At 32.6% G+C, this 19,200-nt stretch overlaps 2 protein-coding genes across 2 annotated transcripts; both read right to left on the bottom strand.

Moving 5' to 3' along the window:
- Nucleotides 1-4,729: 4,729 nt before the first annotated feature.
- LOC145165850 (40S ribosomal protein) lies at nucleotides 4,730-5,685 on the bottom strand. The gene is made up of 2 exons (XM_079084760.1): nucleotides 5,538-5,685; nucleotides 4,730-5,017 (listed from the first exon to the last, which is right to left on the bottom strand). Exons 1-2 carry the CDS (start codon nucleotides 5,683-5,685, stop codon nucleotides 4,872-4,874), a joined length of 294 nt encoding a protein of 97 aa, XP_078940886.1. The 3' UTR covers nucleotides 4,730-4,871.
- On the bottom strand, nucleotides 5,632-7,746 carry LOC145165858 (uncharacterized). Its single transcript, XM_079084770.1, has 2 exons — nucleotides 7,407-7,746; nucleotides 5,632-5,770 (listed from the first exon to the last, which is right to left on the bottom strand). Exons 1-2 carry the CDS (start codon nucleotides 7,675-7,677, stop codon nucleotides 5,766-5,768), a joined length of 276 nt encoding a protein of 91 aa, XP_078940896.1. The 5' UTR covers nucleotides 7,678-7,746; the 3' UTR covers nucleotides 5,632-5,765.
- Between the last annotated feature and the right edge of the window lie 11,454 nt (nucleotides 7,747-19,200).

Below are 19,200 nucleotides of genomic sequence, written 5' to 3'. Positions count from 1 at the left end.
CGCGTGAAGCCCGGTTTTTGGGAAAACATCCTAGTTTTATCGGAAACGATCGTTTTAAGAAACGAAGTGCTGCCCGATTATCGTTAAATAAGGTGAGTGTGTAGTCACTTTCATCTTACATATAGATATGAAGTATTTTCTATAAAATACGTGATATGTGTAATTATATTGTTTATTTGAGATGGGTGTTGAATAGATGTTTTATACAAGTTTTAAATTGTATATGTATTTTTATCTACAAATATGTTGGGTAAAACATGGGTAGATGAAATAGTTGATGTGTGTTAAATTGATGAGAGATCTCGATGTTGTTGTTGTTGTTGTAGTCATCTAGCGGAGTATAGATGACGACCACAGACCTTTCTAGACAGTCCAGTGGAATGCTAACAGGTTCGCAACCTGTAAGTGTTGGTGAACTATATGTTCGCTGGTGTACTCCATCCCCCTCGTGGTTGCCTTATTTGACATAAATTGCTGAGGAATCCCTAAAGTAGTTTTGTCACCCCGATGAAAATCCTTAGACTAGATCTCTTATGATAGTTGTTTAGGGACGTAAAGTGAGGATAACGGGAATGGGTAATCAGGGTTATTGTTGGTTGATGAAATTAATAAATTTATTTTTGGTTGATGAATTTAATAAATTTATTATTATTTGTGGGTTGAAAACCCTATATGCTCACCAGGCTCCCAAGCCTGACCCACTCAGCTTTTTATATTACAGGTAGTGGACCCAGAGCATAGTTGGATGATGATGAGGGATTTTTTAGATTATAGGCCAGTAGACGTAAATATATGTTGTAAGGCTTATAATGTACTGTTTATTCTTTTGGTATGTATTGGAACATGACATCCCGAGGTTTTGATATATAATGAAAATATATATATTTCTTAAAGAAATGTTTTGATAAATTTTTAGCATGTTTTGTTTTGGGGACAAATTCCACAACATCTTTTAAAAAGATTACTCTGATTTTATTTTAAAAGCATAAACTAAATCGCTCTTTTCTGGCCGAGAAATTTGAGGATGTCACAGAATGTTAGAATATTGTACTAGATTTGTTAGATATGTAGAATATTCTAATATTCTACTAGAATATGTATATATTTTTTTATTTTTTTTGGTATTTTTTTATTTTTTTTGGAAAATATAAATTCCGAAAATAATATTTGAAATTTTTTTTTTTGAAAATTTTCAATTATTTTGCAATTTAAAAATGTTTTTTTTATCTACTAAATGAGTGGCTAGGATTGCGTCTCACGGTCTCACAAAAATAGACTGTCTCACATGAACTAACCCTATATATATATATATATATATATATATATATATATATATATATATATATATATATATATATATATATATATATATATATATATGACAAAATTGCAAAAAATGGTCCCTGTGGTACGCATTTTTTTAGGTTTTAGTCCAAATCTCGATTTTTTTGGATCAGTAGTCCTTATGAACTGGTTTACCTGTAGTTTTGGTCCATCGGAAAACTGAAAAGACTAAAATACCTTGAGGTATTTCTTTTTCATTTTTCGTTATTTTCTTTTATCTATTTTTATAATTAAAAATTTAAGAAATCTCTCTCTCTCTCTCTCTCTCTCAACAAACGACCCTTAAACCCCTAAATCCCCAAATCCGTTATGCATCTCATTATACCACATACACTATGAATCACATCCTCTATTCTTCTCAAAATCGATCGACAGTCTCCATATTTTTTTCACAATCAACCGACACCCACCTGGTGTCTCCATCTGAATCAATTATAGGTTTCTCTCCTATTTCGTCTTCTTTTTTCTGAATATAGACATCAGGTCAGCTTTGAGGTCGCCTGTCATTTTTTTCTGCGCCTTGAGGACCCAAATCATATTGCAAAACTCGGTTATATTTTGAACATGTTCTTAAAATGCATCATCGAGCTACCAATATACTTCCCAGGAACATGATTTTATAGCTCGAAGAAAGCTGCAACAACTATTATGAAGGAATTAATGGCGATTATCAAAGATAGGGGAAAATCGGAAAGGTGGATCAATTTTTGATCTACAACTTGAAAAATCAAACCATTCTAAAATCTAAATTGATTTCTAAAATCGACCCCTGTTTTGGTGCTCTGGGTTCGATTTGTTTTTTTTAAGCAATCGAATTCTGGAATGATTGATTTTGATATGGAATTTTTTGAAACTATTGGCTTGTTTGACTATTGGTTTTGCTTGACTGTGTTTTATTCTTGGTTTGCTTAATTGTGTTTGTCTGTTTCTAGGTATTAAAATCGATAGATCCTCCAATAAATTTGACTCTAGTCTTTGTTTAATTGTGTTTCATTATTGGCTCGCTTCTTTAGTTCTTAGCTTTGTTTGACGTTGTTGGATTCTTGGGTTGTTTGACTATTGGATTTGTTTAATTGTGATTGAAATCAACCGATTCTTAGTTTGTTTGATTCTATAATTGTGCATTTGGTTAAGGATTGCAAAGAACTCTCGTCTCCTCTCATCTCGTCTCAAACTGCCGAAACTTTGTCAAATTAAAAAGTTGGAGACGATGGAGCCTCATTGGGTTTAAGATCGTCGGTGCTAAAGGGTTGCATTGGTTGGAGATGACAGAAAGAGGGAAAGGGGGGTTGTGCGTGGCATTTATAGAATGAAGGGAGGGAACATGTGGTGTTTTTGGAACGGGGAAATCAATGGTCGGTGATGGAATGGTCACTGGAGTACTGTGTTGTGTTTCTGGAACGAGGCACCCAATATCAAACATTGAGAGAGAGAGAGTTTTCGTAGTTTTTTGAATTAAAAAAATGAAAGAAAATGAAAAAGAAATACCTCAAGGGTATTTTAGTCTTTTCGATTTTCCAATGGACTAAAACTACAAGCAAACCAGCTCATAAGGACCACCGATCCAAAAAAGTCGAGTTTTATAATCCGTGGGAACCACGGTTATAAAATTAATTAAACTTTTATAATAAAAATTATAATTATTAATCAAATATTTAAAATAAATTATTTTAAATAAATTATTAATTAAAAGATATATCAAAATTTTAAAGTTATTATAACTTCAAATTTAACATATAATTAGAAAATGTAAATTTGAATTTTGAAATTTGAAATTTAAAATGAGTTACCTAATATATCTACATGACACATGACATAATATTAATGAAGAGTTTTATTATGGTGACACTTGGGAAAAGGAGATTAAAACTATTCATTTATTAAAATATATATATATATATATATATATATATATATATATATATATATATGTTCAGGTTCATTTGAGACCATGCTAATTTTGTGAGACCGTGAGACCAAATCTAAAAGTAATTTTAAAATGCAAAATAAAAGGAAAAATTCAAAAATTCTTTTTTTAATTATTATGTTCGGAACTTTACTTACCTTAAAAAAATAAAAAAAATAAAAAATAAATAAATAAATTACCGTTTTTTTTAAAATACGTGAAATATTCTAATAGAATAGAATATTACACTCTACATATTCTAATGTGATTTTTAGAATGTTAGAATATTCTACTAGATTTGTCAGATATGTAGAATATTCTAATATTCTACTAGAATATGTAAAAAAATGTATTTTTTTTTAATTTTTTTTTGGAAAATATATATTTTGAAAATAATATTGGAAAAAAAAATTTCGAAAATTTTCAATTATTTTGCATTTTAAAAATGTTTTTGTTTTATCTACTAAATGAGTGGCTAGGATTGCGTCTCACGGTCTCACAAAATTAGGCCGTCTTACATGAACCTAACCACACATATATATATATATATATATATATATATATATATATATATATATATATATATATATATATATATATATATATATATATATATATTTGTTTTTTTATTATATAAAAAGTATATTAAGTATTGAAAAGGTTTATATTAATATGTCTAAAATAGGGGTGAGCATTTGGACCTTTGGACCGGACCGGGAACCAGCCTCAACAGGTCTGGTCCATCAATTTCTGCAAAACAAGTCCGATCCAAGAGCCGGTCCGGTTCAGTTCGTTCGGTCAAAATACTCACCCCTGCAATTGTAATTGATAAACTAACTTTCAGTATGCTCCAACAAATTGTATCATATGCACCTAAAGTTAATCCGGTCCAACAGGTACAAGAACCGGAAAACACAGACCTGCCTCAACCCAACCCCAAACCTGTCTCAACCAGTCTGGTCTAAGGTCCACCAGTTTCTGCCAAATTGGTCTGGTCTGGTAATTCAAATGCTCATCATTAAGTTAATGAATAAATAAAATAAAATTAATACGGTATTATCTTGAACAATATTAAAGCCTCAATTATAAGATTGCATTGATATATAGATGTTTTAATGGTCTGTCGATATTACTTATTTACTTTTGTCATAACACATCTTTGAAAAGCTGACTGAATTGGAGCATTAACTTTATGTTTGAGAGAAGTTTTAATGTTTTACTGATTACAAGCAATGTACTTGATATGTTACACGGATATCAATTAGCAATACACTTACACTCTAATACTCGTAATATCAACATATGCTTGCATTCTTTCAACAATAATAACAATATATAACCCATAATATTACCATACTTACATTTCTTTCACACAAAATAGCAACGTACTTACAATCACACAAATATACGTTGCTATTATGGGTAAAAAATGAAGTAGAGAGTTATTATCAGTAAAAAAAACAATAACACAGATAAGAATAACACAAAGAAATCCAAACTTTAAATTTCTTACAAAATCAATCCCATCAACATTTTGTAGTTAATATTGTGAAAAAAAAAAAAAAAAAAAAAAACAGATAAGAGACATGATGACTTAATGGGAAATGAACAGGGCATTAAGTCATTTTTTTTTCTTGTCATATGCCTCAATGTTTTGGGGTTCACATTCTGGACTAAAAAGGCGAACCAATAAAGCGGTCCCCGCACTTACTGTAACCGCTCCAGTACTTGCCCACCTCAGACTTCTTGGAACATTCACTCTTGGACCTGTAACAAACACAATGCAAGAATTAACAACCTACTTTTTATGCAAAAAGTCACGACTTAATGGTGAAAAAGTATAATATTCCATAAAAACTATAGTGGTTTTCATGGAATTTAGGCTATTTTTGGCAGACTGGCTGAAAAGCTAGTTGATAACTGAAAAACTAGCTGACAAAAGATAACGTTTGGTAAAAACTAGCTAATAAGCTAGCTGAAAGATATAAAATGACATTTAGAAGAATACGTTTTTTGTAATTAATGAAGGGTATATTTGGGAAATTTTTAAAAAGCTACTCAAAGTAGCTTTTTAAAAAGCTAGCTTATCAGCTACTTTTTGGCTAGCGAAACATGACAATTTAAAAAAGCTCGAAAAATAAACTAGCTTATCAGCTAGCTGTGGCGCGCCAAACACAGCCTTAGGCTTAAATATTTGCAGAGAGAGATAAACAGTAATATATATATATATATATATATATATATATATATATATATATATATATATATATATATATATAGGACAAACCGTAATGCAGACGACATAGGATCCAAAAGCCTAAGGCTCCCCCAACACTAAAAACACCAGCAGTATGTCTCATCAATCTTGAACAAGGTTTCGAATCAGATCTCATTAGCTCACCATCAGAAAAACCAAAAAAACGTCTTAATGCCATTTTTCTTTTTCTTTTTTTTCTTTTTTTAAAAAAAGCGTTCCAGACACAAATTAAGTCCTTCAACACGAGCTTCCTCAGAATCAACCTGAATTAAACAAGAAAACAATTGTGTTAAAAACATACTTTAAATGAAGAAACAGCAATGTACTTTCATTTACTTGTTTGTGATGGAAAATGAATAATAAGCAAAAAATATCATATTTGCTCTACCTAATACTTATGTATCAGATAATTATATACATCATAAATAAACTTCCAAAATATCATACTTGCCAAAATCCTTTTTTTAAACATTTATTTAATCAATTTTATTCATCATTAAAAAAACTTAGATTGACCATAATACCCTTTCAAAATAGCAAGAGTACTTTGTATCTCATTTCACAAACCTTTATTGGATCATTTCTTTCTTCACAACATGGGTAGTAGGGTTCAGTTCATCATTGAAACTAGTTGAAATCAATAGACTCTTCACTTTAACAGTAGTTTGTTTGTAGCAAACTCTGGTTATTTATTTGGATTTTTTTAATTGTTTTCTTGATTTGCATAGGCTCCATTAACAAATCAAACTTATTAGCAATTAATAACTAAGAATTCAGTATACAAGTGAAAGAATCAAACTAGTGATAAACTTCATGAACCCTAATACCCATGTTGTGAAGAAATAATCCAGCAAAGGCTTGTGGAATGAGATACAAAGTACTCTTGCAATTTTAAAAGGGTATTATGGTCAATCTAAGTATTTTTAATAATGAAATGATTTTATAAACAAAAAATGTTTAAAAAAAAGAATTTGGGCAAATATGATATTTTGGAAGTTTATTTGCGGTATATATGATATTTAGATATAAGGTTTGGCAAATATGATATTTTGCTTATTACTTTAGGGCATATATGAAATTCTCCTAAAGAATAAGCCTGAAAGTATTTTATAGAAGAGGAAATTTTTTGAATATTTCTGCCATGTAAGCAAGATATCCCACATGAACAGTGATACAGCAGAAAAATATGTTAACCTGTGCAAACTCAATGAGCTTTGAACCCTAGGTTTCTTAGAAATTACAATTTTGGTTAGTTCAAGGCTCAAAATGAGAATTCCAATTAAAAAATAGTACAAAACATATCAGTAACAAAAGGGGTTGAATGCACATTTATTCAACAACTTTTCTCTTATTTTCCACTTTAAGCGACAAAATAGTTTTTTAGAGGAAATATGCAACACAATAGTATTTGATTAAATGCTTATTTATGCAACAATGTATCACTTTTTCACCAACTTATACCACAAAGATTCAGTTTTTTACAAACTATGGAACAGTCTTTCATTTTTTTTTACCAATTTATGCAATAAGGTTTCATTCTTTCAACCAATCTATGCAATAAGTGCAACCATATGTCAGATGGTTAAGCAAGTAGGTGGCACAATATTGTATCTTTTGGTTTCATTTGTCGCTAGATATTTCATACAAAAGCGACTTTCTTGCTTGCATAAACTGGGAACAGATGAAACGTATTTAACCCTAGAAAGCAACGGTGTCCTAAACATGACCATCTGCAACGATTCCCTAAAAACTACTACTATCAAGCGTACAATTTGTAGACTATGCCAAGTTATATGAACAATTAATCTAACGATTACAAGAAGAAGAAAGCAAATTGATGAATTAGGTTAATTATAGTGAAGAAAAGATGAAAAGGATGACCAAGAATTAGGGATTTACCAGATAAGTTGGAGTTATCGTTGTGATTGGGTGTAAGTGTATTGTAGAAACGTGTGAATCGGTGGCGGTTTGAGGGTTTGGGAAGCGAAGGTTTCTTCTTAAGACCAAAAATCTCCTGGACCAAAGGGACGTGAACCAGTAGCAGTTTCCAGGCCAAAAACCAACCCAAAACAAGCAACGAAAGTACAAAAGAGACGGCGAGGATTGGCCGGAGAATCAGGAGGGTGAAGCGATCTGAATATGAAAGTGAGCACCCAACAAATGATTCCATTCACCAGAGGAAAAAGCTTCTGCTAATGCAATAAGAGCGTGTTTTGGGTGGACTTGGAACCTGTTTGGTCACGCTTTAAAAAAAAAAGTTTTTTTTTTTAGTTTATTACCTATTGTTAAATAAGTATTTGGATAGTGACGTTTATAAAAGCACAAATGATATAAAAGAGAAAATTATAAATTTAGCTAAAAACCATAATTACTTTGTGAAAAATAGTCAAAAAAAAAAAAAAAAAAAACCCAAATTACAAAAATAGCCCTTAAAATCGCTGATGGATTAAGCTCATCTGCGATTTCGCATTTTCATCTGCGAACGTACAAGTGTCTAAAGCACATATGTGTTTTAGGCACTTGTACGTTCGCAAATGGAACAGTCCATCTGCGATTTCCTTCGGTTCATCTGCAATTTCATAATGGAATAGTATAAAAATGTTTTTTTTCTTCATTTTTCACTCTCTTTCTTGAAGAATCTCTCTCTTTCTCTGCGATTTCCTTAGAGCCATCATGGACGATTTTTTTTTGGAAAGGGAACTTCCCTAACGAGGGTTTCCGGGCCAGCTTTCGCGCACCGACTAATCCCCCGCTGCAACATGAGGCTTTGCCTCATGCCCTGGAGTCACTGCAAGCGAACCTCCATGGTCACAAGGGTTGAGTAGTGTCAGGATTTGAACATGGGTCAATAGGTTATCCACCATATCTTCCACATGCCTTACCAAGTCACCACAACCCAAGTGGTTATCATGGACGATTTCTTCAACAATCCCGAAAATATGGTAAGATCTTAACTCATTTTGTGTTTTAATCAACATTTATCAAGTGTAGGTTTTGTTTATTTAAGATTTATTCTATTAGTTTTTGAAAAAAAAACAAACTATATTGTGTGTTATTGGATAATTGTGTTGTATTTGATAGATAGAGTAGTATTTATTAATAGCCTTGAAGTTTTGATGTTATTTGGTTAGTGGTTGTATGAATATACAAGTATACAATGTGTAAAGTGTGCATTGGGTTGTACATTTGGTAATTATTTGTTAATAAGTTTAGTGAAATGAGTTTTTTTAATAAGATAATGATTCTTCTTGATTGATGTGGTATTACATTTGCATTTTTTTAGTCTACATGCGGTTTAGTTTTTTAAATTAGTGTTTGTTTACTTGTCGTTACTATGAAAAAATGGTTACAATATGTTGTTGTTTTTCAGCATGATTATAGAAATTTGAATGTTGGTTTACGCATTGTTATGGTTGTAATTTGAATGTTGGTTTATTTATTCCATTTAATATCCGGATATTTTTAAAGAAAATAGTTGTTTAGTTTTCTAATATGTTATTGTTTTTCAGCATGGTTATAGAAATTTAAATGTTAAAGCTATTGTCAACCTAAAAGGATCGGGGTGCAACATTTGAGAAGTATTGGAGGTGCTACATGGTGCACGACGCGAAAGTTTTAGACAGACCGTGTTTGGTTACTTGTTAGACGTCCCTCAATTACAAGGGAACGGGTTGATATTCCATAAAATGTTTCATCATCAGCTACGGTCGAACGCCGTTTTTATCCCCAGATGGCATAAAACGGTTATATTTTAGACTGGGTGATACGACAATGGTTTATGGCCCGGAAGAGTTTTGTTTCATAACCAGTTTAATTTTGGTGTGTATCCCAAAATGATTGGGAAAAAAGTCTCGGAAAAAAAAAGTTAGTAGTAAAAAAAGATGTTTATTGTGGGAACATCTATTTCCGAACCATACAAATAGTTTGATGAAAATGTGTGACTTGAAAAGTTTTATTTTAAATCATCTCTTCTTAGAAGCTACCGACGATGATGCAGTTAGAGTGTGTCTTATATACATTTTGTGTGAAGGATTTTTGGGAAAAGAAATAAATGACCGGGTGCCGCAAGACTGGTTTTTTTGGCCGAGAATTTGGATGTGTGGAACAGGTATTTTTTGTCTAGTTTGAAAGTTTCATACTATTAATGTTAATGTATATTATAATTAATTTTTATTTTTTGGCAGTTTTGCTTGGGGTAGCTATCTGTGGTAGTTTACCTATGATGACCTTGAGGATACGTGGAACAAGATAGATAGATATTTTTCACTGCCGGAGCGTCGCCAAACTTTTAAATACTCCGTTTCAGGATTTACGGAGCCATTTAGGGTATACAAATTTATTATTATTTGTAAGATGTTATTGTTATGTTAGTTATTTTAATTTTTATTACTATAATTGTGAAAATTGTAGATATGGCTATATGAGATGCTTCTAACTGTTCGTGCTCGTGGATTTGCGTTACAAAAAAACAGAGACACACCTCGGATCAAACGATGGAGTGGTACCAAAAAATTGAAATGGGTTGATGTGAACAAGATTTTTGACATGACAAAGGTTTTTAAATATTATTTTAATTTTAAAAAAATTCATGATTGCACTTTTATATGCATTTTTAATATGTTAAATTGTTTTAGGAGGGACGGCGACCAAGACATAGCATGTCACAGAGTGATGATGAGATGGTGTCTTCTTATTATATGTCATGTCAAGAGTATGTATATGGTGAACGGAATTCAGTTCCATCCCCAATACGGGACCATTTTAGGAGACAAGACGAATCTTCGTCTAGTATATCTTCTAGTGGTCGCTCTCACGGTAGAGGTGGATGTAGTGGGAAACCAAGCTTAGAGGAGGTGTTGAAACAGCTACAGGCACTCGAGCAACATGTGTTTATGAACCGAGAACCTACTAAGGTGTTTGTAGAAGAAGTGGATAATGAAAGCATATGGAACAACATTACTTTTGAGGAACCTGCAAAATTCCAAACATATTATGGTGAAAAGGTTAGTGACACCCTACATTTATGATATAATTTGTTAACAAGTTTGTAAATTTTTGTTAAAATTTTATAGTTGAAAATGTAGGTTTTAGATGATGAGGCGATGAATAAAAATAAAGCCAATAAAAATGTTTTTGGTGATATTAAAGACGAAAAGGTTATTATATATATTAAAAATATGATTTAAAATGTTAAATGTTAAGGCGCCTTTAGTTAATAATTATAATGTTTTAATGTAGTAGTTGGACGAGAGGATACACAAAGCCGGGCGGAGTACGAATCAATTCGATGATGATGTGTTCGCTTTTGATGATAATGAAGCTGAACAGGTTGCTATACTTACATTTATTTTATTAATTGTTTGTTAATAGATTCATAAATTTTTTATTAATGATTATATCTTATTAATTTAGGTGTTAGAGGAAGATGTAATAATTACAGTGACTGTAAATCATTTTGATGATCAGGTTTTTTATGGCAATGAAGTTACACCCGATAGACCTAGGCTTCGAAATCCATCAAAGTATAGGTGTACTCCTTACATCGAGGTGTTCATTGAATTTAAAAGCCTATATCCTAATTATACGTTTTTATGTGAATTATTCGAAACATAATGATTTAAACATTTCAATATTGTTTTAGTTGCACACGACACCAAAGAAAAAGCGAAGACCAAAGAAGAAGGTTGATGCCAAATCAACAACCCCTATTCCTCCTCCAACATTCGCTGTTGTTCATGACTTCTCGGTTTTGCGCCTGCAACCTTATGTAGCAGGCAGTGAGGTTGTGTTACAAAATTATTTTTTTCATGCATGTAACGTGGAACACCGTTTGTACAATTTGGTATTAGATAGAGAGTTTTAGAGTGCGTTGTTTGGGCATACACACAACGGATGGTTGGATGAAGCGGTAACTATCTTTGAGTAAATTACTGAAATGGTCCCTATGGTTTAGTCAAAATTACACGTTTGGTCCCTAACTTTTTTTTTGCACTCGGATCGTCCCTGTGGTTTGATTTTGTTGCGTTTTTCGTCCCTTACATACATAAAGCTAGGGACCAAACGTGCAATTTTGACCAAACCATAGGGACGAAAAACGCAATAAAATCAAACCACAGGGACGATCCGAGTGCAAAAAAAAAAAGTTAGGGACCAAACGTGCAATTTTGACCAAACCATAGGGACGATTTCAGTAATTTACTCTTTATTTTATTATTTTAATTGCTTTTTATACTAAACTGCACAAATGGTCCCTGTGGTTAGCTGAAAATTGTCACTTTGGTCCAAAAAAGTTTGGACTAGCACCAGAAGTCCAAACTTTTCATTTTGTTGCGATTTTAGTCCAATTTAGTTTTAACTTTTTTATAATGACGAATTTGCCCCTGAATTTATCCTTTGTATTTTCTTTTTTGAATCTTTTTATTATAGAAATTAAAAAAATACTCTCTCTCTCTCTCTCTCTCTCTCTCTCTCTCTCTCTCTCCGTTAAAATGTTTCACCCTATGATACCATTTAAAGAGCCCAAATCTCCTCTAAACTTGGAATCTGATTTGATTCCTACTCCACCATCCTCTATCTATTATATCTCAAATCATCATTCCTACACCACCGTCATTGATTTGCTTCACACATCACCATCTCCAATTTGTTTCAAATGCCACTTTTATGAAACCCTAACACCGCCACCCTTCTCACCGGTCTCTTTTCTGAGCATCAATATCATCGGAAACCCTAGACTTCGCCCGATTCAGAGAAAGAGGATAAGAGAAGAAATTATTTGCTTCTAATTCGAGTTTATTGATAATTAATGAGGAACTGCTTCTGATTCGAGTTTGTTGTTGTTTGGTTTTCAAGGCTTGATGACGAAGTGTTCGAGTGGAGGTTTGGAAATGGTCACCACTATTGAAGCTTGAAAAAGAAGATTTGAAAAACACGAGGTATGTCGTTCAAAAGGTTGTTTTGAAGAACACGAGGTATGTCGATCGTACTGGAGAAGACGAACTAAGAAAGGGGGTGACGACTCCGGTGGTCATTCGACGACAGATCGAGTCCGATCGATTACAACATTAATTTCTACATCTGGATCGATTTCTACATTTTGGTTCGGTTTCTGAATCTGCATCTAGATCGATTTCATGGATTTTTTTTCATATTGCTTTATGGGTTTTTATCCATCTAGATCGATTCAAGAATCCAAATAAAATTTCTGCATTATTAACTTTTGATAATTCGGATTTTTAGGGTATTTTCCATTGAAGTGTTCTTGGGTAATTTTCCAGATTTCAGTTGATTTCGTGTTTGGATGATATTATGTTGAAAAATCTTTTGACTGAATCAATGTGTTGAATAATTTTTGTTTTTGATTCAATATAAGTTTTAATAAAGCATCGATGTTAATTGTGAAAGGCTGAACTGTTTTTTTAATGGTAATCAATGTTTTTAATTTGATTTTCAGTGTTGTTTCTTTGAAGAAGAGGCCTTGAGATTTTGAAGCTTGTACTGATTTCGATGATGGTGTAAAAAATTAAAAGAAAATATTTGGCCCAATTTAAAAATAAAATAAAATGTGTTTATAGCTTGAGTTGCTGCAGGTGAAGGATGGGAAGAAGATGATGGAGCGGGTGGTTTTTTTGTCTTATGTTTTTGAGAGAGAGAGAGAGAGAGAGAGAGAGATTTAATTTAATTTTTTATTTTTTATTTTATTTTTTTAAATATGAAAATCAAAAAAACAATTAAGAAAAAAGAGAAAATCATATTAACAGGGGCAAATCCGTCATTTTGAAAAAAATTAGAACAGATTGGACCAAACAAGCAACAAAATGAAAACTTTGGACCTCTGGTGCTAGTCCAAACTTTTTTGGACCAAAGTGGCAATTTTGAGCAAACCACATGGACCATTTGTGCAGTTTTGTCTTTTATTTATTATTTAATAACAAAAGTATCATACCTTTCGCAGCATCTGATGATTTGGATTAGACTGTTGATGGAGAGACGATTTGATAGTGATCGGTATACAATAATGCCTCCAAATTTTTTTGTTTCCCATGTTCTCGAGGATGGTTACGATTGGAGGGTGTTTGTCTGGTATTGCTACATACCCCAACTTCATGGTTTCTTGGTGGAATGTGGATACGGTAAACTGCTATTTTTTTTTTAAATTAATTTCATTATTGTCGTTTTGTTTTTGTATCGTGTTATGTAAACATAATTATTATTTTAAACTTTGTATAGGTCCTAATGTCGATTCATTCATTTCCTAATCACTGGTTATTTGAGGAACTACGATTGAAGTCAATGGAAGTTCATCTCTAAGACAGTCTCGATAGGAGTACTTACGAAAAATTCAAGTCTGATGGAACCTTTAGCAAATTTGCGGCTCGGGTGGCAGATCATTTAGACAAGATAAACTACTGGACACCGAGGTACATCCTAAGGATTCCATTGGATATAAAATTCATTTTGGAAACAAATGTTCCCCAACAAAGTAGTGAGTTGGGAGATTGCGCTGTTTTCGTTTGTATGTTTATGGAACAATTAGTTTCAGGCCAACCAATACGTGAACTTATTGACCCAAAAAATGCAGCTTTAGAGTTTCGTCAAAGGATGACAAAAGTTTATTGGGGATCATGTGTTGGTCCTATATATATATATATATATATATATATATATATATATATATATATATATATATGTATGTATGTATATATGTAATTGAATGTTGGATTTGATTATCAAGCGTTAAATAATAATTACTTCATACTTAATGTAGTAATAACTTCAATAGTTAAAACATAACAACTCCACCATTTTTTTAACGTTACAACTTCAAAACTTTAAACATAACAACAAATACACCATGTTACTGACGTTACAACTTCAAACTTATCAAAAAATTAAAAAGCTTACAACTTGTAAACAATAATTGCCAAGAACAACACCCAACTACAAACCAAGGCTATCTTCAACTTCTTATTTTCTGATAGAAAGTGTTTATTAGACTTAGCTACCTTAGCTATTACCATAGAAGATTGGTCCTTCTCTTCATCAACCCAACTGATAAACCCGCATTTTGGTCCCTGTAAATTTAAAGATAGACAATAAGAATAGTTGTCATATAAATATGAGAGCGTAAATATTAAGGAACTAAAGATCATGATGCCATATATGGGCAAGCATAAAATATTCTTCCTGGGTTTTTAGTTGTACCCGATATCCTAATGATACATTCACCTTGGCAATTGTAGTATGTCATTTGCCTGATTTATTTGATCAAATATGACTGACTTTACAGCTAATTTTCATGGATTGAGTATTACCCATTTATACAAGAATTTAATTGCAGACAAGTACACTGCCTTGACTTGTTAATCAGTAAAGTTTGACTATGAAATCAACTGGTTTGACTATGAATCCAAAAAGTTGAACTATGATGTGCAGACAAGTACACTGCCTTGTCTTGTCAATCAGTAAAGTTTGACTATGAAATCATCTGGTTTGACGATGAATCCTTCAAGTTGAACTATGAAGTGCAGACAAATGCACTGCCTTGTTTTGTCAATCAGTAAAGTTTGACTATGAAATCATCTGGTTTGACTATGAATTCTTCAAGTTGAACTATGAAGTGCAGACAAGTACACTGCCTTGTCTTGTCAATTAGTAAAGTTTGACTATGAAATCATCTGGTTTGACTATGAATCCTTCAAGTTTTTCTATGAAGTGCAGACAAGCACAAACTTGTGTATATTTATAATTGGATTCGTGTGATGATTGTAAAACACTTTCATTGCTTGTGAAAATGAGTACTTACACCGAAAGAAGCTTTTGTCACCTACCAATATTCTTTCATAATCTTGAAAGAACAAATCCTAATACCTTCACAGCCATCAAGAAAACAGATACCAACCGCTTTCAATTCTGTTTCGTGGCTTTAGGTTGCGTGGTATGACATCTTTATTTTATGGAGTTAATTAATAGTTGTAGTTAATGTACCTCGTTTAGATTTTGTTTGTCACTAATATAAGTATGTTTTTATGCAAATCTTTACCTTCCTTAGGTGCATGATACCTTTAATATATGTGGGTTATTTACCCCTACTTGGCAACTATCTGACAATAATGTACTTTGCGGTGGCTTTGGACGGAAACCATGAGCCCCTACTCTTAGCAGTTGGTTTGGGAACCTTAGAGTGTGAGGAATCTTGGGAATGGTTCATGATGAAGTTAAAAGAATGTTTATGTGACGATACAGAGGTTGGTTTCATAAGCAACCTATGTGATAAAATAGACTTTGCCATTGAGAGAGTCTACCCAGATTCATATCATGGGTATTGTCCTAAAGATATAGCTCGAAAATACGAGAATCTGTCGGACATAATGATACGGAAGTCGAAACGTTGTTTTGGAAGTCATGCAATGCATATAGTGTTCATGAATTTTACTTGTGTTTGGAAAGCTTGCAAAGTGCATGTAGGAATCCACCTTTCTGCACCTTCCTTAGCAGTCCAATTTTCTAGCTTGACAATATAGCAATTTCAAAATGGGCACGGGCATTTTTCCGTAAAGTACGTTCCAATGTCAAATCGATTGATATTCCTCAGATTGTGAAAAATATGTCCACCTCCACACATGAGTTACCTATAACAACGATAATTTAGTTAATCAATGAGTCGATACAATTGGCGTATGTTCAACGAGATGAAATTGCAGGTAACTTTATAGTTATAGTTTGTTTTTTCTTGTGTTATTATTTATAAATTAACAAATATTGCAGGGAGGATTTATGTTGTGTGACCCCTTATGCTGAGAGTAAGGTTCAAAAGCATGTGAACAAGTGTTATAATTGGGAGGCAAGACGTATTTATGGGGATACATTTGAAGTCGATGACAATTTCGACACCAGCAAAGTAAAACATGAACATAGGGTATGTAGTTGTGGGAAATGGCAAAAAAGCGGTATACCTTGTGGGCACACTATAGCATCTCTAAGAACCCATATGTCTGAAGCCATTCACGAAATGGTTGATTATAAGTTGATTGTTGCCGTGTATCGAGCTGCATTCGGATCTGAGACGGTGAATTCTATACCATCACATGTGCAATGGGAAATACCAAATGAAAGGGTAGTCCTGTTACCTCCCAAATAGAAGTAGTTATTCATGTACCCCTTTGCATTTTATGTCCTATTATGTAGTAGTTATTCATGTACCCCATTGCATTTTATGTCCTATTATGTACTAGTTATGGGTTAATGTTTTAATGAAATGAAAATGGATGTGTTTTCTTAATTCATGTTTAATCGTCATTACCGAAACAACATGCATTAAATGAGTAACAAAACACACGTAAAAAACAAAAAATGTAACTAACGAACATTCTACATCTAATCTCATTTAACTAACATGCATATTAAAGGTGAGGGATATTCTTTAAAAGATTCCATGCCTCCCCATGTGTAAACTCCCTACCATCAGATTCGAAACGGTATAGCTCCATAGCCACCTGTATGAGAATGCCTTCATCTATATTCGCAAGTTCATTATCCAGCTCGTTGTAAATACGTTGAAAATGATTGACCCTTTTTTTCAAATCCAAAAACTTGACTTTGACATCTCTTATTCTTCGATATTGAGTATGACCCATTTGATGGTGAAACAAATGACAGACACGAGACCAAAATGATCCAGCGCGAACTTCTGGCAGACCTGGTGGAAAATCCTCCTCTACAGTTACGATCCAAGCTTGAACCAAAGCGACCTCCTCTTCGTTGCTCCATCTAAGTGGTACAGGTGAGTCCATAGTTGCAAGGTAAAATTGTAATGTGATACAATTAAAATGGATATGAACAATTATTTATAGTGGCCCCTTATTGTAACTGAAACTGTGTTATCAAGTCAAACAGTCTTCTTTTCTGTTGTCAGCCAGTGCAATGACTTGTCAAATCAAACAGTTATCTCTTCTGTTGTCAACAGGTACATTGGGTTCTTCACTTAACTTGGACTATGAAATGCAGACCAATTAAAAAATTTGACTGTGATTTTGTGTAGAAACTACTATAAAATTACTTACAGTAAAAAAATAAATTTACTTAACAATATATTAGTTCTTCATATATTAGATTTGGAAATTTACTCTCTTTATTTCACTAAAAATGACTTCAAAACCATGGACCGATGAAGATTACTTGGTTCTTAGTCAAGCATATATTCATGTGTACGAGACCAGCAAGTTGAACGATTCAATGTTTTGGACTCGTTTAACCAATATCCTCAACGCTGAAACTCGAACAACTGCAGCAAACCGTCATGACAACCTAGATATCGCAGCAAAATGGTATGAAATGAAAACTTTAATTCTATTATTCAATTAACTTTATACCAAAAATGACGATGCATGTTTAAATGCTACTGAGGAGGTCATCTTGGAAGCTGCTAAGGAGGAATACAAATCATTAAGTGACGGGTTGGAATTCCAATATGAAGCCCCTTGGAATATTTTGAAATATGTCACATTTATTTAATATCTATTTCTATCTATTAGGTTTGTACTAGGCTATTTAAATGTATTTGGTCTATATTAGATTTACCTCCTCTGTTTAATGTTATTTATGAAAACTCATTGGGTTATTTTTAATGATACAAAATGATCCAGCGCGAACTTCTGGCAGACCTGGTGGAAAATCCTCCTCTACAGTTACGATCCAAGCTTGAACCAAAGCGACCTCCTCTTCGTTGCTCCATCTAAGTGGTACAGGTGAGTCCATAGTTGCAAGGTAAAATTGTAATGTGATACAATTAAAATTGATATGAACAATTATTTATAGTGGCCCCTTATTGTAACTGAAACTGTGTTATCAAGTCAAACAGTCTTCTTTTCTGTTGTCAGCCAGTGCAATGACTTGTCAAATCAAACAGTTATCTCTTCTGTTGTCAACAGGTACATTGGGTTCTTCACTTAACTTGGACTATGAAATGCAGACCAATTAAAAAATTTGACTGTGATTTTGTGTAGAAACTACTATAAAATTACTTACAGTAAAAAAATAAATTTACTTAACAATATATTAGTTCTTCATATATTAGATTTGGAAATTTACTCTCTTTATTTCACTAAAAATGACTTCAAAACCATGGACCGATGAAGATTACTTGGTTCTTAGTCAAGCATATATTCATGTGTACGAGACCAGCAAGTTGAACGATTCAATGTTTTGGACTCGTTTAACCAATATCCTCAACGCTGAAACTCGAACAACTGCAGCAAACCGTCATGACAACCTAGATATCGCAGCAAAATGGTATGAAATGAAAACTTTAATTCTATTATTCAATTAACTTTATACCAAAAATGACGACGCATGTTTAAATGCTACTGAGGAGGTCATCTTGGAAGCTGCTAAGGAGGAATACAAATCATTAAGTGACGGGTTGGAATTCCAATATGAAGCCCCTTGGAATATTTTGAAATATGTCACATTTATTTAATATCTATTTCTATCTATTAGGTTTGTACTAGGCTATTTAAATGTATTTGGTCTATATTAGATTTACCTCCTCTGTTTAATGTTATTTATGAAAACTCATTGGGTTATTTTTAATGATACATTACAATACATTACAAATAACAATTCCATGAAGCATTACACTTAAAACATTACAAATATGAAATTTTCATAATAATAGAGTCGTCTACATGAAATA

This window comes from Lactuca virosa, chromosome 1 (genome assembly GCF_052849685.1).
Source record: "Lactuca virosa cultivar CGN04683 chromosome 1, Lactuca_virosa_CGN04683_v6, whole genome shotgun sequence".
Lineage (NCBI taxonomy): Eukaryota > Viridiplantae > Streptophyta > Magnoliopsida > Asterales > Asteraceae > Lactuca > Lactuca virosa.
Note: the sequence above shows the minus strand (reverse complement) of the source record. Positions and strands in the feature narration are given on the sequence as shown.

What these genes read in the sequence shown, in the direction of transcription:
- LOC145165850 (XM_079084760.1), bottom strand. Translation starts at nt 5,685, where the DNA reads ATGGCATTAAGACGTTTTTTTGGTTTTTCTGATGGTGAGCTAATGAGA. An exon ending in CCTATGTCGTCTGCATTACG is followed by an intron (nt 5,018 to 5,537) that starts GTTTGTCCTATA and finishes TGTTTGTTACAG; the next exon opens with GTCCAAGAGTGAATGTTCCA.
- LOC145165858 (XM_079084770.1), bottom strand. Translation starts at nt 7,677, where the DNA reads ATGGAATCATTTGTTGGGTGCTCACTTTCATATTCAGATCGCTTCACC.